Source organism: Anguilla rostrata, chromosome 4, assembly GCF_018555375.3.
Source record: "Anguilla rostrata isolate EN2019 chromosome 4, ASM1855537v3, whole genome shotgun sequence".
NCBI lineage: Eukaryota > Metazoa > Chordata > Actinopteri > Anguilliformes > Anguillidae > Anguilla > Anguilla rostrata.
The window spans coordinates 46,036,146-46,060,664 of record NC_057936.1 but is presented as its reverse complement, the minus strand read 5'-3'; the positions used below and the strand labels follow the sequence as shown (position 1 = coordinate 46,060,664).

Genomic DNA, 24,519 nt, shown 5'->3' with positions numbered 1-24,519 from the left:
GGATTAAGGGACAGGAAACTGGTTTGGATTAAGGGACAGGGGACTGGTCTGGATTAAGGGACAGGGGGCTGGTCTGGATTAAGGGACAGGAAACTGGTTTGGATTAAGGGACAGGGGGCTGGTCTGGATTAAGGGACAGGGGGCTGGTCTGGATTAAGGGACAGGAAACTGGTTTGGATTAAGGGACAGGGGGCTGGTCTGGATTAAGGGACAGGGGGCTGGTCTGGATTAAGGGACAGGGGGCTGGTCTGGATTAAGAGGCAGGGGGCTGGTCTGGATTAAGAGGCAGGGGGCTGGTCTGGATTAAGAGGCAGGGGGCTGGTCTGGATTAAGAGGCAGGGGGCTGGTCTGGATTAAGGGACAGGAAACTGGTTTGGATTAAGAGACAGGGGACTGGTCTGGATTAAGGGACAGGGGCTGGTCTGGATTAAGGGACAGGGGGCTGGTCTGGATTAAGGGACAGGGGCTGGTCTGGATTAAGAGGCAGGGGCTGGTCTGGATTAAGAGGCAGGGGCTGGTCTGGATTAAGAGGCAGGGGGCTGGTCTGGATTAAGGGACAGGGGACTGGTCTGGATTAAGAGACAGGGGGCTGGTCTGGATTAAGGGACAGGAAACTGGTTTGGATTAAGAGACAGGGGACTGGTCTGGATTAAGGGACAGGGGGCTGGTCTGGATTAAGGGACAGGGGGCTGGTCTGGATTAAGGGGCAGGGGGCTGGTCTGGATTAAGAGGCAGGGGCTGGTCTGGATTAAGAGGCAGGGGGCTGGTCTGGATTAAGGGACAGGGGACTGGTCTGGATTAAGGGACAGGGGACTGGTCTGGATTAAGAGGCAGGGGGCTGGTCTGGATTAAGGGACAGGGGACTGGTCTCTATTAAGAGGCAGGGGGCTGGTCTGGATTAAGAGGCAGGGGGCTGGTCTGGATTAAGAGGCAGGGGCTGGTCTGGATTAAGGGACAGGGGGCTGGTCTGGATTAAGAGGCAGGGGCTGGTCTGGATTAAGAGGCAGGGCCTGTCTGCTAGAATATACAGGAGGCGGGCTGAGTAAGTCTGGATTAAGAGGCACAGAGGCTGGTCACTGATTCAGAGGCAGGGGGTAGTTCTGGATTAAGGGACAAGAGGAACTGGTCTGGATTAAGAGGCAAGGGCTGGTCTGGATTAAGAGGCAGAGGGACTGGTCTGGATTAAGAGGCAGGGGCTGGTCTGGATTAAGGGACAGGGGACTGGTCTGGATTAAGGGACAGGGGGCTGGTCTGGATTAAGGGACAGGGGGCTGGTCATGGATTAAGAGACAGGGGGCTGGTCTGGATTAAGGGACAGGGGACTGGTCTGGATTAAGAGGCAGGGGGCTGGTCTGGATTAAGGGACAGGGGACTGGTCTGGATTAAGAGGCAGGGTACTGGTCTGGATTAAGAGGCAGGGGGCTGGTCTGGATTAAGGGACAGGGGACTGGTCTGGATTAAGAGGCAGGGTACTGGTCTGGATTAAGGGACAGGAAACTGGTTTGGATTATGAGGCAGGGGACTGGTCTGGAAGTTTCTTGCAGTAGCCAGTGTAGAAAACAAGCACATAATGTTAACTGCTTCACCTGAATTATCAAACCAAGAGAAAGACATATTTTGGCAATGTAATATAAAATATATATATATATGCCTGGCCATGAATATGATTACCCTATAATGTATCTGAAATTCTCAGAAACTGTAATGGAATGGCCCAGCGGCCTGGTGTTGAATCTGGACCGTGGCCAGCAGTCATGCCGGGCAATGGCCTGTTGGCTCTAGCGTTGTCCAGGGATTAGAGGGTTTATGCTGGTCGATCGATTTCCCACAATGCATTTCTCTCTTCTGAGCATGTGCTCTCCTGAATCGAGACACAGAATTCAGCCGTGGGGGGGGGGGCTGGAGAGCACACCTGCTGCAGAAGATCTATTGTGACACAAGTAGAGTGCAGGAGGAGAGGAGGCGGGTTAAGACAGAGAGACACAGAGGGGGAGTGTGAGAGAGAGAGAGAGAGAGTGAGAGTAAGAATGACAGAGAGAGAGTGAGAGTGAGAATGAGAGAGAGAGAGAGAGAGATGAGCCCAAAAAAGAGTCCCCTCAGCCAGCTAGTCTTGAAGCTTAGTTCATTAACCCAAACTAACACAAAACAGCCTCAAAACAGCAACATACGAACAATTAGAGTCAACCAAATTATAGCAAAACATAAAGAAAATTACATCACCTATTGGGACACACAAACAAAAACACAAAGCAAATTAGAATGCTATCGGGCCCTAAAAAGAGAGTACACTGTGGCAGATTACCTGACCACAGTGAAAGATTTAAAAACAAGGAAAATATTGACAAGATATAGACTCAGTGAACACAACCTGGCTATCGAGACAGGTAGACACCGGCAGACCTGGCTGCCCAGAGAGGACAGGTTGTGCTCATTTTGTGACACTGAAGAGGTGGAGACAGAGCTTCATTTCCTCACAAAATGTGAGAAATACAGAGAGACAAGGTCACTGTTCTTCCTCAAAATGAAAAAAATCTGCCCACAATTTGAGATGCACTCAGAGACAGAGAAGCTGCCATTCCTTTTTGGAGAAAGAAGGGAATGTGTAGATTTGGCAGCACAATATATTGCCACTTGCCACAAACTGAGGGACAGGGAGTAACATTGACACCAGAAAAGTAATATTATTATAGTTCATTGACATTTTGTATGCGTTATGTTCTAGATGTAGAATTTTATTTCTGTGGATTGTCTGGATTTTACATTTCTTCTGTTTATTGTAGTTAAATTGTTATTGCCTGTCTGTTCTATTTGTCATGTGAGTGAATGCTTTGGCAATGTAAGTGTACCCTTACCATGCCAATAAAGCTTATTGAATTGAATTGAATTGAATTGAGAGAGAGAGAGAGAGAGAGAGAGAGGGGAAAAAGAGAGAGAGAGAGAGAGAGAGAGAGAGAGAGAGAGAGATGTTCAGTTACTCACAGGTTTCTTCAGGAAGAACACGGACAGGGCTCCGACCAGCGGCATGTCTCCAAGCAACGGGTCCATGACCACCCTCAGAATACCATGAAGCTGCAGAGTCATAGATACACACACTGTTGAAAGGGCTATCTAATACACAAAAACTGACACACACACACACACACACACACACAGCTGAAAGGGCTACACACACACACACACACAGACTCTCACACTCATAAACTCACCCACACACACAAACACACACACACACACACACACACACACACACACACACACAGCTCTAATGGACCACATGCTTGCTGACTCCATGACACCTAATTAATTTGACAGGAGGTTCCCTGACATGCAGGTTTTTAAGGAATGGCTCTTAGCCTCTTTTCTCCAGTACCGCAGTCAGTGAGCCATTCCTGCTAACGAGGCAGAGAGCTGCACAGTCCTTAATTGCTTCAGTTTTCAGATGTGAACAGCCTTTAAGACACTTCACAAACAAAACACACCTTTATTTAAAAACAACAACATTACTGAAATAGTTAACTGGAGCACGCAGCTGTGCATAAAATAAGAATGCTTTTCAGAATCAGGAATCTGAAGTTCCTTAACACAGTTTATAGATCAAGTAAAGACTTTCCAGAAAGGTCTAAAGGAAGAAAAGCCAAAAAAATCCTGGTCAGTTCTGCAGCAGAAACAATCATGCTCATAAATATGTACTGTAGAAGGCACATTTGGGGAAATTGCCTTTAAATTTTAAACAGCTCTTATCACCCAAATGATATATATTATAATATACCCAAATGGAACATCATAGGAGTGAAAACATAACCAAGCTGAACAGCGCTTTTTTATTAATTCATTTGCTGATAATGGAAGATTTTTCATTTTTCCACGAAGGATAGCATCAGCACATTTCCTCATTTCAGTTTTTTTTAATTAGCCAATAAAAAATTTTATGGTCCACATGAGCTCAGAATACGTTCAAATTGGATAAAAGAAAAAACATAATAAAAATTAAATGAATACACAACCTGGCTTTGCATGCTTTCTTTGCGCGTGTGTGTGTGTGTGTGTGTGTGTGTATGTGCGTGCGTGCGTGCGTGCGTGCGTGCGTGCGTAGGCATGTGTGTGTGTGTGTGTGTGTGTGTGTGTGTGCATGCGTGTTTGCATAGGTGTGTCTGTGTGTGTGTAAAATGGCATACACTACATGAAAAGGTTTTGACAAAAAGATGCAAAGCACATGGTTAAACACATGTGAACAGATAGCATTTCTGTGTCTCCTGCATCCTCTTCCTTGTATGTAAAACCCTGCTGTACAGCGTGCACATCCACCTGGTACACAGACAGGAAACCCAAAGACTCGGGCCTCTCTCTGACCTCCGATCACCTCCTCAGGTACTGACATAATCACTGCACTGACACATGTACTGTCAACGGGTGGCTGAGTGACCATACATTACTGTATCACCATAGGGAGCGCACAGCCCTAGCCTGAAACAGGAACACAAGCAATTTTAGAAAAAGAGCCAATGAGAGTATCACCTGGATGCTCTTGATGCCAGCTCTGCAGTAGTACCTTTTGATGTCGACGTCGATTTCTGTGTTTCCCACAAAGCTGAAAAAAGAGCGCAAAATAAAAATAATCAATCCATCAATCAAAGCCCGCCGAGCGCTGAAGCACCACACCGTGACATGGAGACGCGCTGGTCACCTGATCTGCAGATCCATGATGATTTGTCGCTTGTCGACATTCTCGGTGTACACCTTGACCCCGTTAATCCTCAGGGGCTGGGCAGAGACAGACAAAGATGCGTCAGGGTGCGCAAGCATCACCGTGGGGGGAGACTCAGCCGCCGTTGGGCCAGACAACCTGGGCCCACTGGAATATTATCTCCTCTTATTGCAATTTTTGGCTCAGAGTAGGGGAGCGCTATTTTATAGCATTATTAGCTTTGAATGCAGACAGCAACGAAGGCTAATAAACAAACTCAATTGATGAAATGGGTGAATTTTTATGGCAATGTAAACTATTGAGTATCTGTGCAAATTTATTTTTATGCTTTTTAGATCATTATCTCTGCAGTAGGTATGGAGCACAAAGAGAACAGCCACCGTCAAAACAAACTACACACGCACATTATGTTCATAATGCCATTATTCTGCGGCATAATAGAAAAGAACACTCCCATAAGGCACACTTAGAAAAAGGAGTCAGCAGCCAATTGGAACATATTTCTCAGCCAATTAAATGCATGGCTGCTACATAAACTATACAAATAAAACCACGCTGGGAGTCAATCATCCTAAAGCATTCTGGTCTTTTCAGTTGTATGAGCCATCCCTTCTCATTGCTCTTCAAGAACAAAAGCAGGGCAGTTCCTCAAAAGCAGAGGAGTCTGAACAATGGCGATGCATGTGCACACATTCCTAAGGGTTTCGCAAACCAACATATGATACAATGAATCATGAAATGTGTATGGAGTTATACAGGCGTTACGAAAAAACAAGTTTCGAATAGGCAGAGCATTTCCTGGAAACGTGGTCAGGAGCACGGGGATACGGTTAACACATTCCTAACAGGTTCAGATAGGACGGCTCAGGACACGCTGAGGTCAAACAAGCAGGGAAATCTGCCGGCGCACATTATTAAGACCAAAGCTCCGGGGTGGAGTGTTTCTCCTCAGGGTAGCGAAGGGCCTGAATCCTGCTGAAGACAGCAGCCCTGCAGGGAGCCAGCTAACTGACTGCGGGGTTATCACGCAGGGGGGACGTCACACAAGAGTGAACCGCTCTGGACATCTGGACAACTGCAGCCTGCCAGCACAAGCTGTGTATTTAATGTAGTCCCCCAAAGCAGGGACAGCACTGCACAGCTGGGGGATCTGAGAGTGTAAAGAGGTGGTGGAGGCCAGTATGCTCCTGAGGACACACGAGAGCTTTCGCTCTCCCTAACTGAAGGAGGACATCGCGTTATCAGGGGGAATACGACTACGAACAGAAGCTTGCTTTCTAGAAGCAGGGAAATTAACGGTTAAAACCCATTTCAAAGAATTCATTTGTGAAAAACCGTGGGAAGAGAAAGAGAAACGTGGAGACACTCGGGCACGCCTCAGCATATTCCAAAAAGACACTTGGCACTCCTCGTCCTTCAAAAGCCCCCTCACCTGGTCCCCCATGTCGATTTTGGAGAAGCAGAAGGTGCTGAGGTGAGCGTTGGCTCCTTTCACCGCCGGCTCGATGGTCTCCCGGAACAGCTTGTCCACAAACTGGCAAATGTAGGGCCACATCTGCTTCACAGTCTGGAAGGCCAAACCACAAACACATCAGCTCTGCCCGCACACTGGCACAGGCCAGCTGGTGAGAATGAGCACCTCGGCCTTGGAGAAGTGCCCTGGCACAAGCTTGCGTTTGTCAGACTTTGACGGTTTAGTACTTTCCACTGTATCTCAGAGGGAGGGAGAGGGAAGAGAAGGAAAGCATGTTCTGACAAACATTGGCCCACAGAATAACCGGCACTCCTAAAGTGTGGCAACAACACTGTCAACATTGAGACACACAGTGTACAGGGCTTCATATTCCTGGAACAAACAAAAATTATGTACAGTACTCAGCACCAATTGAAACAAGCTGAATTAAATTAGCGCCATACACTGCACATTCAGTTCATTGATTTTGATAGCAGTACAGCAGGGTGTGGCCTCTGGCTTGTACTACTGCTTTTGATCTTTTTTCGTCCCACATTTGCCAAACAGTAGCAAAGGTGAGAATGACTTTTAGCCTCCATTAATGGCCAATACATTATACAGCTAGATACAAGCCCAAGTCAAAACCACAGGCAAATTTACGCACAAAATAATCTCAATTTGCAATGTCAAAGGAGGCTACTGCATGTATTCACAATCGCTGCATGATGAAATATGCACAGTGCATGGGTGAATAGAACAGGACAGGCCCTTAGCAGCCCTGCAGACAGGCCGACCTATCGCCTAGATCACGGCTGCCCAACCCTGTTCCTGGAGATCTACAGTCATGTGGGTTTTCACTCCAACCCTAACAAAGCACACGTCATTGAACAGCTACAGATCTGGTTGAGCTGCGAATTCGTAGAATCAGGTGTGCCAGCTTGGGGTTGAAATGAAAACCAACAGGACGGAAGACCTCCAGGAACAGGGTTGGGCAGGCCCGACCTGGATGTACAGACATGGTAAAGCCTTGTGTGGATAAGAGAGAGGAGGAAGCTCTGCTCCACAGCTCCCTGCTGCAGCGGCTTCTTCCCAGCATCTCGTCTCGTCTCCCACAGCTGCACAGGGACACCGCACAGCCCCACACAGAAGCCTATTTATATCCCAGCACAGCACTCTGGCAAAATCACAGCAGGGAGGAGGGGGAGAAGACCTGCCAAGAAACTTTACCTTGTTTAGCCATTCTACTCTCTCCACATCTGGAAAGTGTACCTGGAAGACAGGAACAATTGCACAGAATGAATGATACTGAGAAGCATATACATGCTTGTATGTGTGTGTGTGCGTGTGCATGTATGCGTGTGTGCATAGGGATAGGGGCATTCGAGGAATCAACCTGGGAACTGTCAGTGTTCAGCACAGACAACAGAACATTGAAAAAATAAAAGAGGGAATAGCATTTTGTTTACAGAAGCCCTGTACTGCTGCTGTTCAAGTTCATGCGACAGATGAATGGCATGACAGCCATGAAAACAAACCCTCACCACCACTGACAGGAAATAAAAGTCTGATCAGACACATTCCCTTTATCTTGTTTTCTACCATTTACTTCAGGCAAATTTCTAATCTGACGATTGCTAAAGAAAGAACAGTAAAAATTGCTAAAGAAAGAAAAGGTGCTTTCCCCCCCTATGAAACCTCATATACTGGGGCAGTGAATTCGAATTGTTAGTGAATGAAGCTGAAAACTCAGAGGTTGCAGGTTCAAACCTCTGGTGTGGTACTGCCATTGTGCCCTCGAGCAAGGTACTTAATTTATTCAGTATATATCAAGACATACTACTAGATGGTATATACAAATGTAAGCAGACTAAAATGCTCTGGACAGCTCTGGTGCCTGCTAAGCAAACAGCAATATAATGAAGATCAGTTGTTGAATATAGGAACTTAAAACATGCTATATACCATATGTATACATCTAAAGTGTGTACATCATTCCAGATAAGCAAGTCTGCTGAGAAAATACACAATAATAAAATTATATTTTAAAAATATTAGTTTAACTCAGAGACTGCAGGATCAAATCCTAGATACGATGCTGCTCTCGCCTTCTTGAGCAAGGAATTTAACTTTCTTCTGTAAATACCTGGACTGTGTAATTGTATATTAGTAGTATTTCACTGCAATCACTTAGCAAATGCTCTTATCCACAGTGAAGTACAGTAGTGGTTACTCTCTTTAATGCAAAAATGCAGTATGCTTTTGCCTTACATCCTTATGCTAAAATTGATTAAATTCATTTTTATTCTCATCAATCTACACACAATATCCCATAATGACAAAGCAAATTTATTAAAAATGAAAAATGAAATATCACATTTACACAAGTATTCAGACCCCTTGCTATGACACTCAAAAATGAGCTCAGGTGCATCCTGTTTCCATTGACCCTGCTTGAGATGTTTCTACTACTTGATTGGAGTCCACCTGTGGTAAATTCAATTGATTGGACATGATTTGGAAAGGCACACACCTGTCTATATATGGTCCCACAGTTGACAGTGCATGTCAGAGCAAAAACCAAGCCATGAAGTCAACGGAATTGTCCGTAGACCTCTGAGACAGGATTGTGTCGAGCTACAGATCTGGGCAAGGGTACAAAAAGATTTCTGCAGCATTGAAGGTCCCGAAGAACACAGTGGAGTCCATCATTCTTAAATGGGGGAAGTTTGGAACCACCAGGACTCTTCCTAGAGCTGGCCGCCCGACCAAACTGAGCAATCGGGGCAGAGGGGCCTTGGTCAGGGTAGTGACTAAGAATTCGATGGCCACTCTGACAGGGCTCCAGAGTTCCTGTGTGAAGATCGGAGAACCTTCTAGAAAGCCTCCATCTCTGCAGCACTCCAGACATTACATTACATTACAGGCATTTAGCAGACGCTCTTATCCAGAGCGACTTACACAACTTTTACATAGCATTTTACATTGTATCCATTTATACAGCTGGATATATACTGAAGCAATTACGGTTAAGTAGCCTACCTTGCTCAAGGGTACAACGGCAGTGTCCTACCCGGGAATCGAACCTGCGACCTTTCGGTTACAAGCCCAGTTCCTTACCCACTGTGCTACACTCCGTCCTAAGCCACTCAACAGTAAAAGGCACATGACAGCCTGCTGGGAGTTTGCCAAAAGGCACCTTGCCAAAAGGACTCTCAGACTATGAGAAACATGATTCTCTGGTTTGATGAAAACAAGAGTGAACTCTCTGTCCACAATGCCAAGTATCACGTCTGGAGGAAACCAGGCACCGCTCATAACCTGGCCAATACCACCCCTACGGTGAAGCATGGTGGTGGCAGCATCATGCTGTGGGGATGTTTTTCAGCATCAGGAACTGGGAGACTAGTCAGGATTGAGGGAACGATAAACAGCAAAGTACAGAGTGATCCTTGATGAAAACCTGCGCCAGAGCACTCAGGACCTCAGACTGGGGCGAAGGGTCACCTGCCAACAGGACAACGACCTTAAGCACACAGCCAAGACCATGCAGGAGTGGCTTTGGGACAAGTCTGTGAATGTCCTTGAGTGGCCCAGCCAGAGCCTGGACTTGAACCCGATCAAACATCTTTGGAGAGACCTGAAAATAGCTCCCCATCCCCATCCAAACTGACAGAGCTAGAGAGGATATGCAGAGCTGAATGGGAGAAATACCCCAAATACAGGTGTGCCACGCTTGTAGCGTCATACCCAAGAAGACTCAAGGCTGTAATCGCTGCCAATGGTGCCTCAACAAAGTACTGAGTACAGGGTCAGAATACTTACGTAAATGTGATATTTCAGTTTTTTATTTTTAATAAATTTGCTAAAATTTCTAAAATCCTGTTTTCACTTTATCATTATGGGGTATTGTGTGTAGATTGATGAGAATAAAAATTAATTTAACGTAACGAATTGTGGAAAAAGTGAAGGGGTCTGAATACTTTCTGAAGGCACTGTATAACATTATCCAAATGTATAGCTTTTAGTTCAGCTGTTTTAGGTACAGATACAGAAAGATGTGAGGTGTCTAAGCTGCTCAGGATATGGGCAAACAAAAGAATACTGTATGATGTATAATCTATCCTAAAGTGAGTGGTATTGCATTGGGGTCTGAAAGCTCAGATCTCTGACACACAGGGTAGTGTGACATTAAGATGGCAGGGCTGGAGTGTGGGCTGCTGCAGTCTCCCCTCAAAGCCCTGCAGGCAATGCACACGCGTGGGTGAGCTCTGTACACAGCGAGAGCAGCCTTCTGCACGCACACAAACACCGAGACATGTAAACACACACCTACACGCACACGCACCCACACACACACACACACACACCTACACGCATGTGCACCCACACACACACACACACCTACACGCATGTGCACCCACACACACACACACCTACATGCATGCGCACCCACACACACACCTACACGCGTGCGCACCCACACGCACACACACACACCTCCACACATGCACACCCACACACACCTACACACATGCGCACTCACACGTGCACACACACACACCTACACGCATGCACACCCACATACACACACAAACCTACAAGCATGTGCACCCCCACACACACCTACAAGTATGCGCACACACATACCGGGACATATCCACATCCACACCACACACACACACACACACACACACACACACAGGGACATACACACACATATACACACACACACACACAAACACACACAGGGACATACACACACACACAGGGACGGACACACATACACAGACACACAGACACACATTATAAAGGAGCCATTCACAATCCAAACAAACTCCTTTTCTAAAGCCGCAGGAGGTCATGACAGTACAGGACATGCGTAGGTAAGGAAAGGAGGTCTAGTGAGCGATCGCAAAGGAGAAAGAGGGGACGGGGGCCAGGGAGGTGGAGGTGCTTCTGTGGAGGTGCTGAGGAAGTGTTATGGCGGCGGCTCAGCTTCGGTTTGCGGAAGGGAGAGGCAGTGTGCTGAAGCTGTCCAGCTCTGAAGCTCCAGGAAGCTGCCCTGCTGCCTGCATGGGCTGCCCATTACTCACACAGAACATTCAGCCACCATCCCGGAATATCTGCCGTCATTAGCAAGACATGAGGAGAACGCACCACTGCGGAGCTGCTTACAGTACCTAGCACTGTTACCATGACAGCTTCCCCTTTATCCACACAGGAGAACACCTCGAAGAAACCCAGGCTACAGGCACCTCGCTCAGCTGGGGGGGATATGAACCAGCAACCCACTGCTGCTCTACTCTACACTTTGGGAAATAAGGGTAAGGCGAAGGTACATTTTCTTTCTTTAAGGAACAAATTTCCCAATTGTACCCTGAAAGTACAATAATGTTCTATTTGGGTATTCAGAGGTAGCTACATATTACAACCAAAAGGCACAAATTAATAATGTTTTGCTGGCTAGAGGTACAATTTTAAGTACCACTGTGTCACATGGCTCCCCCACGGTTTTTTTTTTTGCCTCGTCAACATGAAGCAAATCAAGTAAATGAGATGCAAATGAGGAGTACAGGGTCACAGCAGAGTCTGCAAGGCAGCGCACCTTTTCCGAACGCCTAAACACGTCACCATAACACGTACGCAGTGATGCTCAGTTCAACGCAGTCACATCAAACATCCACAGACTTTTTTTTTGTTTTCCACTTTAACAGACTTTTGAAAATCCTCTGGGGGACAGGTGTTGTGAACTAGTGTCTGACTACAAACACTTAACGCAGGGCATCTGCTGCTTGCTGAATATTTTATGCTGTACTAATGCGACTGAGCTGTCCAAATGAAATGAAATAACTATAATTAAACGCATTCATTTTCATTGTCCCAAAGAGCTCGCTGGCCATTGTGAGCCATGCCCTGTGAAGGTCACAACAGCACACTGCTTAACAAACACAGCACCGTGACACTCTGAGAGATCATCTTACAAATGTCTCCCCCGACATTAGCAATTATGAAAAAGAAGGTACCGCTGACACTCACTCTTGGCTGTTGTTACTATGGAAAAGCGTTCAGCCCCAAAAATGCAGTTAGTTTGGCTTGGCATTACACTGAATGCGAGAGCTGTTTGCGACCTTGGTTGCCATGACTTCAGAACCCATGTTAGGAAATGTCCCCGACAATAAATGCAAGGGGCATTCTTCCGAGTCCGCATGAATAAATAGCATTGTTCCAGCTTTGCATTTTCAGGGCAGAAGAAGCCATACACAGCTCCTCTGTCAACGGACTTTAAATCCAAGCAGCATAAAGTAGGCTTGGGGATGAGGGAGAAAATCATGAGGAAAGATTGGACATGGTTAAGTGACACAAATTAGTCCTACCGCTGTAAATAACCAAACGATGCACATTTGGTACACCTATACATAAACATGACCAGTAACCTACTATTAAATAAAATATTTCAGTGTATTCATTGGGCTTGTAAAGAATTGATACTTTATAACAAGAGATGGAAGCAACATTCATACAACATACTGAAAAGGCATAATGAACACATTTTCTTGCTTTCTGAAATTCCCTATGCATTTTTTCTGCAGCTATATAGCACAGGTTTTTTGAGGTCAGGGGATAGTTCCAGTGCTTGACCCAGATGCTTGGTGGTGTGGTGTTTCGTGTTTCAAATGGGGGTGATTTCCATGACTCACTGCATTAATTTCCTCATCAAACCTTGTGGAGGAGGTGGTGCCGTTTTGTTTTGTTTTTTTTAAAGCCTGTGAACAGTATTCTAGTCTGTTTATGAACCCTTCACACTGCCATAGAAAAGCCTGACTATCGTCACACGAGGTTTATCGCTTCGAGCTGCATTATCAAACCTGCTTCTGCCCAGTGTTCATTTTCATCTCCTCAAGTTTTTAAATCACCACAAACTAACAGATCTGCCTGACTGACATCTGACATTCTGTCGATATCTGAAATTGAATAACTCTGCACCCTGGGTTTAAGGCTTAGCGGTTAAGCATGTTAGGCCAGACAGACCCCTCTAACTTCATGCTCTCATCTATTATTTTTTCGTATGGGTAAAAATCAAGCAATGAAGACAATATCCATCTGTCCATTCTGGGTACATTTTAAGTATCCCTGTGTCCCAGTAATGCATCCCCAACTAGGAAACTGCCCCAAAAGCAGTGAGGTGTAAGGATGGTGCTCGGGTGTCTGGAGCTCAGAGCAGTGCCATTCAATACCATGCAAATCTCCATGGATAGAGATATCTGAGAAGCAAAAATAAAACGCACGTATTAACACAGTGTGGGATTTCAAAGTGCCTTGCCCCCATATACACAAGTGACGGCCACAACAGAAAGATAATTTCCTGGCTGATCTGACAGCCAGTGTGACCACATGTTGTGAACCAGGCTGACTGCATCTACTTGAGAAAGGAGTTAAAAACTACACTGCAACTCATTCACAAGGGGACCAGAAACTCATCAACTGGCCCACCGAGCATGACAGCGATTCTATGGCTGTATGATTCACGTGTGATAACTAAAATAGGACAGCTGTAATGCATCTGTGCTTGGACACCGCATGAAGAATAAACTAAACTAGGCTATGTGTACATTTTAAATAGGAAGAGTGGTGGCCATTTATCAAATCATAACACGGCCATCCACATTTTCTATTCTAAAGCCGTCACGCCTCAGTACTCTGCACAAACACAGATGTGATGTCACATCTCATCAGCAGGAAGGCTACTGATGCTCTGATAGCGGTCCACAGCGACCTGCCTCCAGCTACTCCACCTAACAGCATAGGGATGTATCTGTCAAACCGTGTGTGTGTGTGCGTGCGCGCGTGTGCCGCCCCAAGCTAACTCCTGATGTCTTTGTACTACAAAGGCAGTGTGCCAAGTAGGTACGCCCCACAACATTTAAATAAACACTGAGTCAATATCACACTTTCCAACCAATCAGACTTCACCTGGGACAGGTCTACTGCTGAAATCCAATTTGTGCCGTGAAAGGTGTCCAAATTGGCAGAACTGGGCACTGAAAAGTACCCAAGTGGCTTCCGGGGGACAGAATTTGTGAGAGCACACACATCAGCGAGGGCCCAAGTGCCTCGCCGGGGCCTCTCTCAGACTGCTTTCCTCCGCAGGCTCGGGGCTCAGGTGTCACGTTGCAGGTCCGCCCCGGGGGCCCACAGCTTGAGACAGCTGGGGAGGGGTCTACTTCTGCTTCACTCCCGACCCTGTCCACACGACACACACCACACCAACCGCTGACCCTCAACAGGAGCTTACACCCCCAACCCCGTCCACACGACACACACCACACCAACCGCTGACCCTCAACAGGAGCTTACACCCCCCACCCCGTCCACACGACACACACCACACCAACCGCTGACCCTCAACAGGGGCTTACACCCCCAACCCCGTCCACACAACACACACCACACCAACCGCTGACCCTCAACAGGAGCTTACACCCCCAACCCCGTCCACACGACACACACCACACCAACTGCTGACCGTCAACAGGAGCTTACACCCCCAACCCCGTCCAGATGACACACACCACACCAACCACTGACCGTCAACAGGGGCTTACACCCCCAACCCTGTCCACACAACACACACCACACCAACCGCTGGCCCTCAACAGGAGCTTACACCCCCACCCCGTCCACAAGACGCACACCACACCAACCGCTGGCCCTCAACAGGAGCTTACACCCCCACCCCGTCCACACGACACACACCACACCAACGCTGACCCTCAACAGGAGCTTACACCCCCACCCCGTCCACACACACACACCACACCAACTGCTGACCCTCAACAGGAGCTTACACCCCCACCCGTCCACACAACACACACCACACCAACCGCTGACCCTCAACAGGAGCTTACACCCCCACCCGTCCACATGACACACACCACACCAACCACTGACCCTCAACAGGAGCTTACACCCCCACCCGTCCACACAACACACACACACCAACCACTGACCCTCAACAGCAGCTTACACCCCCACCCCGTCCATACAACACACACCACACCAACCACTGACCCTCAACAGGAGCTTACACCCCCACCCGTCCACAATGACACACACCACACCAACCACTGACCTCAACAGGGCTTACACCCCCACCCCGTCCACACAACACACACCACACCAACCGCTGACCCTCAACGGGAGTTTACACCCCCACCCCGTCCACACAACACACACCACACCAACCGCTGACCCTCAACAGGGCTTACACCCCCACCCCGTCCATACAAACACACACACACCAACCGCTGGCCCTCAACAGCAGCTTACACCCCCAACCCCGTCCACATGACACACACCACACCAACCGCTGACCCTCAACAGGAGTTTACAACCCCCACCCCCATCCACAAGACACACACCACACCAACCACTGACCGTCAACAGGGGCTTATACCCCCAACCCCGTCCACACAACACACACCACACCAACCGCTGACCCTCAACAGGAGCTTACACCCCCCACCCCGTCCACACAACACACACCACACCAACCGCTGACCCTCAACAGGAGTTTACAACCCCCACCCCCATCCACAAGACACACACTACACCAACCGCTGACCGTCAACAGGGGCTTACACCCCCCACCCCGTCCACACGACACACACCACACCAACCGCTGACCGTCAACAGGGGCTTATACCCCCATAGGGCACACCACAAAATAAAACCGCCCTGTCCTTCAGCAGGGAAATGTCGAATGTGAGCGCTTACTGATCACATGATATGCTTCTCCTGCACACAGGCTAATCCAGTGGAAATGCACGGCCTTATATTGCTTTAAATATAGGAGCCACAGACACCCTCTTTCACTGTACTAGACCATTACTCTCAAAGATGAGTTCTTTCATGCTAGAATCTTCATATATCATGGCAACTATTGTTGTGTGGCACTGTGACAGAGTTGAAAAGACACTGGAATCATAACCACAGGATTGCGAGTTTGATTCACACTGCTGGGGAGGCACAGTCAGCCGCATGGCCTAACGCAGTTCTGAGCCGTAAGTGCTACAGTAAACATTTAGCGTTGTTGATGGATAATACTGAGAAGAAATTCAAGTGATGAAAGCCCCCTGCTATACTGACAACAGCTACGTAAATAATACCCACAACACAAAGAGAACAATTTGCCGAGTGGAGCTGCTTAGAAAAGATTTGCTCCAGGCAAAATGTCGCACAGAACACGACAGGGGTACAACAGAAACTGGGCGAGAGGGAGGGAGGGAGGCGACATCAGCGGAAACAGCTGGAGGGAATGCTCAGTGCATGTACTCAGCTGCCATGCTACAGCTGTATTTGCTTTCTAAAAACTGAAAAAAAAATGCTATTGTCCTACATTGTAACATTTTCAAGGCTGAATTTTTTTTTTTTTTTTTGCACCTTTCAAAAATTGCCAGATAATGTTGTTGCGCGGCCTAATCCGCACAGGAGTAAATGCCCTGCGGCACCTTTAATCAGGTCTGCCGCTGGAAAATGAAACAAAATTAAATAAATACATAGAGTACTCAAGTAAATGCTAGGACAAATCAGCATGGAGCTTAAATGTTCCGAGAAACTTGTAAAGCAGTGGTGCCCAATCATGTGCCGTGGAGGTTTTCATTTCAACCCATCATTTCACCTGCTGATTTCACTAATTAGTTCCCTCCTCTCTGACGGAAGGTGCATTAATTAGTGAAATCAGCAGGTGAAATGGTTGGTTGGAATGAAAAACCGCATACTCTCAGCTCTCCGTGACACATGACTTATACCTGGGAAATACCAATGAGTATCTTCCAACACAGTAATGATTAATGTTGTACTTCAGCAGAACACTAGCACAAACCTTGCGCAACCACAGATGCTTACTTTCATTACAGCTAATCCAAGGTCCCGCACTCCAGCCGGACACTTCCTCACATTGATTTTATTTTCGCTCCAGCTGGTTTTACAGTCGTTTTGTGGCGTCCATGGCACGGTGCCCTGCCACACCTGGAGCTTCATCAAACACAGCTCCACTTCAGAGACAGGCACTCTGCTGCTTGTGAAAGCACGGCCAATGAGAGATGGGCCCTCTCTGACAGGAAGCAGGCTACACTCGCTAAAAGAAATGGGAATTAGAAAGCTCTCCTTCTGGTTCACTTATGCGCATGGCCTCTCTGTTAGCTGTTCTGCACTGCATTTCCCCTGCGGCTTGGCCTTGCACTGCACGGGTGCATCCACCAATAGCTTCATCTAGAGGCAGAGGCCTGCCCCGGTCTGGACTACAGGACAAACGGTTTGGCTCACGCTCACCACACTGCACCATTAGAAAGAACTCAGTGTACACGGAGACCACACTGAGAAGCCCGAAGGGATGGCCCTTAGTCCACTCAAAAAGCAGCTCCACAGGTTCTGGATAAAAAAATCGACACACTCACACTCTCTCACATGCACAAGGCCAGAATTATTTCCAACCTTAATAGAGATGCATAAAAAGACTGCAGAAAACAAATTAGCCTACTTCATTAGCTGAAATATACTGTAATTTCCTCACATGTGGAAAATATTATTAATGATTATTGTATCAACAAGTCAATACAATCAATGAAAACAACACATTTTTCAAATTACACTTAAAAATAATGTATTCCCATTCTTGGTCTCATGTAACAGATGGAGAGTCCCTCTTAGTGTCAGTAAATTTTTATTCCTGATCAGGGATGACAAATCACTTTCCACTTTGTTAGAGGTGCAATATTCTATCCAGCAATAAAATCCATACCAGCCCTGACTGCACCACCAAGTTTTCCTTTTTACAGCTAGCCTATATCTGCTGCAATATTCCCAAAATGGGCAGTCAATAATCCAATACGCTCCAATGAGCTTCCCTGCCATTTTAGGTTTCTAATATTGAGTGAAATATTTTATCTTCCTTCCCAGTTTGCCAGGGTGTACCATATAGTAATGTTGACTTTATTGTGTTTAGAAGTGTTAATCGTGTAAATGAATAGGCTATCCTTTCATCACAAAAGAGTGCTGATTCATGTTTCCTGGAAACAAACAGGCTGCATGGCTACAGTGAATCACCCCACTGGCATTGGCTAACCAAGTTAAAACAGTTGCAAACAAACCTCCTGTGATTCTAGGCACATTAGTCAAAGAAAGGTCAAAGCGATAAGTCAACAGCAAACATGAACAATCCATGAATACGGGAAAATTTTAACTGACACACCCTTAATCTAATCTAGAACAAAATGTGGACCAAAAAAAGGTTTATGTTAACAGCCAGTTCATGAGTCACAATGCCCATTCTGGTGTGGTGTAACCAATATATTTACCTACCTTCCAGAATGAAATAAAATTGTCTAAGTGCACTTTTCAGTCCATCCTCTCCCTTACGCACAGCGATAAAGGCAGTGAAATCAATAAGGCAATGCAGCATATATCAGTAAATAGGCTTCTACAAGAAAAACATTCTATTAGAGAACCCATGTTTTAAAAATAAGAGTTTGCCTAATTTTGGCATTGATTGTGCAGTATTTGTATGATCAAGGCTCATTGTTTTCAATTTTTATTTGGAATATATGGTTTTCTAATTTAAAAAAAATATATTGCAATATTTTTTCCCTTAAAAAACCTTACAAACATGTTCGGCAGCATTTGTGGAATAATATAAAATTGCTGAAAAAAAGAAAAATTGGGGACCTTTAATTAAGCTAAATAGCATTCACACAAAAGTATATAAACAGTTTTTAAAGTTTTTCATTTTCACATGCAATACATTTCCCAGGAAAATCAATCCTACACTAAATGCCAAAAATCACAGGTGTCCAGTAAGCAAACTACCTTTTTTTTTTTTTTGTAACTTTTCTTTTTTTAAGGATCATTAATAAACACTACATTCTCCTAGGCCTACATTTTTTATACGCATTTCATTCTATACACAGGTGCACTGGGAGAACACTGCCATCTCAACATTCCACAGTTACATGTAAAGATACGTAGTCACAAGGTCACTGGAGATCAATGTTTTAAAGAAACATGCCAACCGAGGTACAGTGAGTGATTAAACTGTCACTTCAAACTCATTTTGGAAAATTTGTGATTGGTGGTTTGTTTTGCTCACTGCTGCTAGTTAGTTAGCTTTAACACATAATAGTTCATAACCAGTGTAAAATCATATATAATCAAAATGTTGGCTGTAAGCCGAGTGTAATAGCATTATTTGAAATATGTAAATGCAAGTTTTGGTTAAACAGATATTTATCGTTTAGTCATTCACTATATCACTTATGACTGGAGCACTAAACTATGAAACGGATTTTACTAAAGGTTATAAAACTGATTTTCGCTAGGTTACACTTTTTTTCCAATGGCTGAGAAAAAAATCAAATCCGCATTGTTGGTCTATGCATGCATGGGAGGTATGTATAAAATCCTTCATTCCAATGCCATGAAGTCACAACACAAGCACTACTACTCCATCATATCTGAAGGCGATCTGAGAGCCTGCTTTTGACCCCAGCCATGGTATAGCAGCCAACTGAAGCGAACGTTAAGCTGGTGAAGCCTTCATACCAGGGGCTTCAGAAGCATGTCCCAGAGGGCTGCAGTGTCTGCTGATCTTTGGTGTGCTTTGGCACATGCGCAATTCATTTAAGTGACTGAAATCAGACATTCAAAGAGAAATTAAAATTTTAAACTGACATTCATAATTCCTAAATGACTATTAAAGATTAAGGCTATTGGACTATGAACAGCATTCTTCATACTTGTAAATGCTGATTTTTAAATTTTAATGCACATATCTCCCAGCAAGAAGATGAAACATTTTACCACAGAACTTATAGTTCAGGGTTAACAAGTAGGCTATTTAGTTAACCTTATCTGACTGGCAGGTTTTTGAATATGTCCCTCTGTTTTTTCTGAAAATACTGCAAAAAACTGATTCAACAGATCACTATAAAAAAAGTTTAGGCTACCAAGTGAATAAAATGTGCCTGCAGAATTTATTTCCGTAATGCAAAACTCTTTATATTATTCACACAGCAGTGATACGTAGGTATGTTTATTAATTATTTTGCCCTGCTTTTGGACCCGGAAAAGCCAAATTTCTACCCAGGTCAGTGCGTGATGGAAGAGACGTTACAGAATGCAAGCCATCTCCTGATTTCACTGGAAGGAAGTCGGCTGTGCTCAGTGAGCCTGACAGTCTGGACATGCCCTGATGAACAGATGCACTCTGGAAGACCTCAGAGACTCATAGAGGCAGACGCCAGAGTCTCTCCACCTGATACAAGGAGAGCCTGATACTGTTAAAAATAGCAGGAGAACAAATGCAGTACTGAAACCTGTCTAACTGTGATGATGACACACTTATGTCGCTGAACTGTTACTGCCTCTAAGAGTGTAACTTCTTGGTTTCCGCAGTACTGACATTTTATCTAACCCATTTAAATTCCCTACATCATTTCTGCTTACATAGGCGGACATTTTCATCTGTCACACTGACACAAATAGGCTACCTCCAGTTAAGCATCTGCTTAATGATTGTAACATAAACAACATCTATCGTGCTCCTTTTGATGGACAGTTACAATTGTTTTTATTTGTCATATTCCTGACTCAGGAAAACAGGAAAATCAATTTGCAATTAATGTATTAGCACTTGAAAATCCCCTCCATTCCACCAATGCGTACATACCAGGATATATTCCACTACTCAGCGGATAAACATAACTGTGGGAGATACTTCACCACAGCAATGCCTACACAGCAATCAGTTCTGCACCTTGGCTTAAGTCAGCTGCACAAAATGTGCTCACATACAGCAGGCTGAATGTATATCAATCACTTGTGAACATGCCAGGGACGAACGAACACAAATTAATCAGTCTGCATAATATTGTCAGAGTACAGAACACACGCACGCACGCGCGCACACACGCACAGGCACACGCACTTCTTCCACACATTAAATCACACCTCGTTAACTAGACAATCCTTCAGGTTGTGGTTTTTTGGGACTATTTTTCAATAGAAGTGAATAAATCGCTGCGGGACAAATGACCTGTGATGACACAGTCAGTATAACGTGCCATTTTATCAATCCCATTTCTCTGTGAATTAAAAGAACCACCAATGCGAAACTATTGAGGATCCAAATTACTTCGATAAGAGGAACATATCTTGAATCTCACGACTGAACCACAGCCTTCTGAAGGTGTCATACAGTCATGAGGTAAAGGGAGGCAGATGGACAGAGAGATATTGGTTACTTACAAAGCTCTGACAAAGGCCTTGTCTGAGGTGTAAAGCCTTTGGCCTGACAGCATGACGATGTCAAGTGTTTGGGTTAAAAATAGCGTGAAAATTGAGAAGGAGCATTTTTTCCCCTCTGCATCGAATCAGTGTTCACCCTATAGGCTGACATGGATCCAGTAAGCACACGGAGGTCTATTCAATAAGCCAGTCTGCATTGATCATAAAAAACACTTTACTAAACATGCATATTGTATCCTAAATACTATTGTTGCAACAGATTACTATCTACCAAAGCAGTTCCAACATAGTACATTACAACACCATTATGTTAATTGCTTTTTAAATACATTTCCAATCAAAGGAATCCCGTGTCAATACAAAACACATGTATCGTATTTTCCATGTAACTCAACCACTCTTCTTACTCCTGTTACAGTACCATGTCACCAGTGAGGCTGAAAATAACACCAGTCACTCAAGGCATGTTCTCCATGGTGACCGATTTAAACTGCAGACCATTGTGTGAAGCCCTATTTAGAAGAAGCTTAGTCTAATGCCATCCCCGAGGACAGCTGCGGAACCACAGCACTGCGAATCACACTGGCCGCTTCTACCTGGAAGCTGGCTTTCCGTGAAATTACAAACTGTAAAAAAGCTCCCAGGCACAGCTACTGGCTCAATCTGGATTCAATCTGTACTGTAGGACATAAGATCAAGGCCCTAAATGGGCTGTGCCATCAGAAAATAATGAGCTTGTTACATTTAAACCTTAGTCTAAAACGTTTATGTTCTTGTGTTATGTGACTATTATGTTTTGGTCTTTTTTGGGGGAGGGAGGGGGGCTGTTAAATGTGAACATAACCTACATTAAAGGCATGGTATGTAGTTTACTTTGATAAAATGATTTACTAAAATCCAATATGAGCAAATGCCAATTTGGTTTGATTGGTTTTAGTGCATGAACGTTTACTAACAGAATTTTGGAACCCCAGCAGATTTTTACACTGGGTGACAATGGAAAGTGGGAGGGTCAAAATCAAAAGTAAGTTTAATTTTGCATTAATTTGAAAGAGTTTCATTAAGATTTTCTTATACATCTTCCTGACATAATTAGTGGCAAAGAACCTCTGGCAACATTCTACATGTAAATGTATAGGGAACGAGACTTTATAAATAGGTGGCGTTGATTATATGTTCTGGGGAAGGAAAGGTTTTCGGGCTTTAATTGATCTTTGATCTGAGACAGTTAAAAGAAGAACATTCTCAACCTTTAATTAAGCACGCTGGTTATTTGGCAAGCGGCTGCACACATGCACTAGCATGTCTCTATATTATAGCAAGGTCAAGCAACTCCGGCACACTTGGACCACAAATAACGTAAATACATGTGGCAGGGTAGTTCAATGGTCAGGGAGCTGGGCTTATAACCAAAAGGCTGCAGGTACAATTCCCAGGTACGACACTGTAGCTACCCTTGAGCAAGGTTCATAATTTGAAAGAGTGAATCCAGATGCACGAAATGGATATTATGTTAAAAAGACCAAAAGCTGTGTCGCTCATAAGATCTGCATCAATATGGAAATTCCTTTCCAACAGAAAAACATACGGAAAATATGTTGCAGCAACAACAATAGGATGCTCTTCAAAAACAAATCCTAATACGTCTCAAACCTCAACTGTCAAAACGTCTCCCAAAAGTGTGCCTATTACTGTGGTTAAAAATTGCAATCTTGTAGCTCCACAGTTTACTGGATTGTTCATTGCTACAATGCAAATATTAAACATGATAAAAGGCGTGCCGACATTCACAATATTACCGACTCTAGTTTTGCTTAAATTGACTCAGCTTTAACATTCCTAAAGTTATGGTAAAACGTTTCCCAGGTTAACATTAGCTGGTGACAGCTTGGCGACTTACCCATGGTGGCAACTCCGAACTTGGCAAACTTTGCTTGACGGCTTTCTCTTCTTGTTCAAAGAATGCCAAAGCTCTGTTTAGCCTGTTGTTTTTGCATCCTTGATTTTTTCTCCACCAGAAAAATATTGTCAGTCCAATTAAAATCCAACTGAAACTGAACTCAAAAAAACCCAATACGTATATAGGGAAAATTATTACAAACGTTTTTGCCAACTGCGTCCACGTCTGCGTAAATTCAGACGCGTGTGACTGTTCGCTCTTATCCACGGGAGGTGGTTTGCTAATCCCGGATGAATTAGACTTGTTTTGCCCATTTTCCTTTGGTCCGGTGGAATTTGCCGCATACGATTCTCCTCCTTGAACAGAACTTTTTGCTTGTCCACTCATGTCCAACCTTCTCTGAACTAGCTCTTTATCTAGTTCGAGGTTCGATGTAGAAAGATAGCAAAGTGGATCACAATAACAAAGCCCCCCAAAATAAAATAACTATGGCAATTATGCGTCTCTTTTAACTTCAATATTCAGAAAGTGAAATGCAATTTCATTACGTGTTAAAAACCACAACTGTTGCTAGCATAGCTAGCTAAATTAGCTAGCCAGCTAGCTGGTGTCCTCAGTAATAAGATTCAAAGCCAGCTAAAATGTTCCCATGCTTTTCTACGGTAAGCCTCAACACAGATCAGACTCAGTCGCATACTTTGCTGTATTCGCACAGGGTTACTCGCTTAAGCGAACAACCTCGTAAGCGCTTGCCACCAGCTGCAGCACCTGCATTATTACTCGACTTTTCGAAAAGGTTTAACACATTCTTATTAATTTGAATTTATAGTGTTACTTTGATATGTACTGAGTTTTATCTATGCAACATCAGTGACTTATTTACCTAGCTAGGTAGTCCCATAAAGTCCGCCCGTTCACGGCTAACGTTACTCACTATGAAACATTCCAGCGTCTTTAGCAACATATCTAGGAATTGAAACTGCGTCGATTTAAGCACACGCAGTTGCCGCAGGTTCAGCCCCTTCTCCCATTTCCAACAGGAAATTGTCATTGAATTATAGGTCAAATTCAAATACAAAAATGTATAAAAGCTCAAAATCGCCACCCTGTGCCATAAATTGGAGGTACAATATAAAATTCTTACAAAAAGAGTACGTCCAT

The 24,519-nt window shown here is 44.8% G+C and overlaps 1 protein-coding gene across 2 annotated transcripts in view; it reads right to left on the bottom strand.

The window, feature by feature from the left end:
* The window catches only part of esyt2b (extended synaptotagmin-like protein 2b), a 48,393-nt gene extending 24,012 nt beyond the window's left edge, over nt 1–24,381 (bottom strand). The window contains exons 1-6 of one of the 2 annotated variants that reach the window (XM_064332767.1): nt 23,359–24,381; nt 7,386–7,427; nt 6,138–6,272; nt 4,685–4,761; nt 4,516–4,588; nt 2,980–3,069 (exon numbers count right to left, since the gene is read on the bottom strand). In XM_064332767.1, coding sequence (XP_064188837.1) covers nt 2,980–3,069; nt 4,516–4,588; nt 4,685–4,761; nt 6,138–6,272; nt 7,386–7,427; nt 23,359–23,745 — 804 coding nt within the window. In that variant the 5' untranslated portion in view covers nt 23,746–24,381. The remainder of the gene's footprint in view (nt 1–2,979; nt 3,070–4,515; nt 4,589–4,684; nt 4,762–6,137; nt 6,273–7,385; nt 7,428–23,358) is intronic. The other variant, XM_064332768.1, reaches the window with a different exon arrangement.
* Between the last annotated feature and the right edge of the window lie 138 nt (nt 24,382–24,519).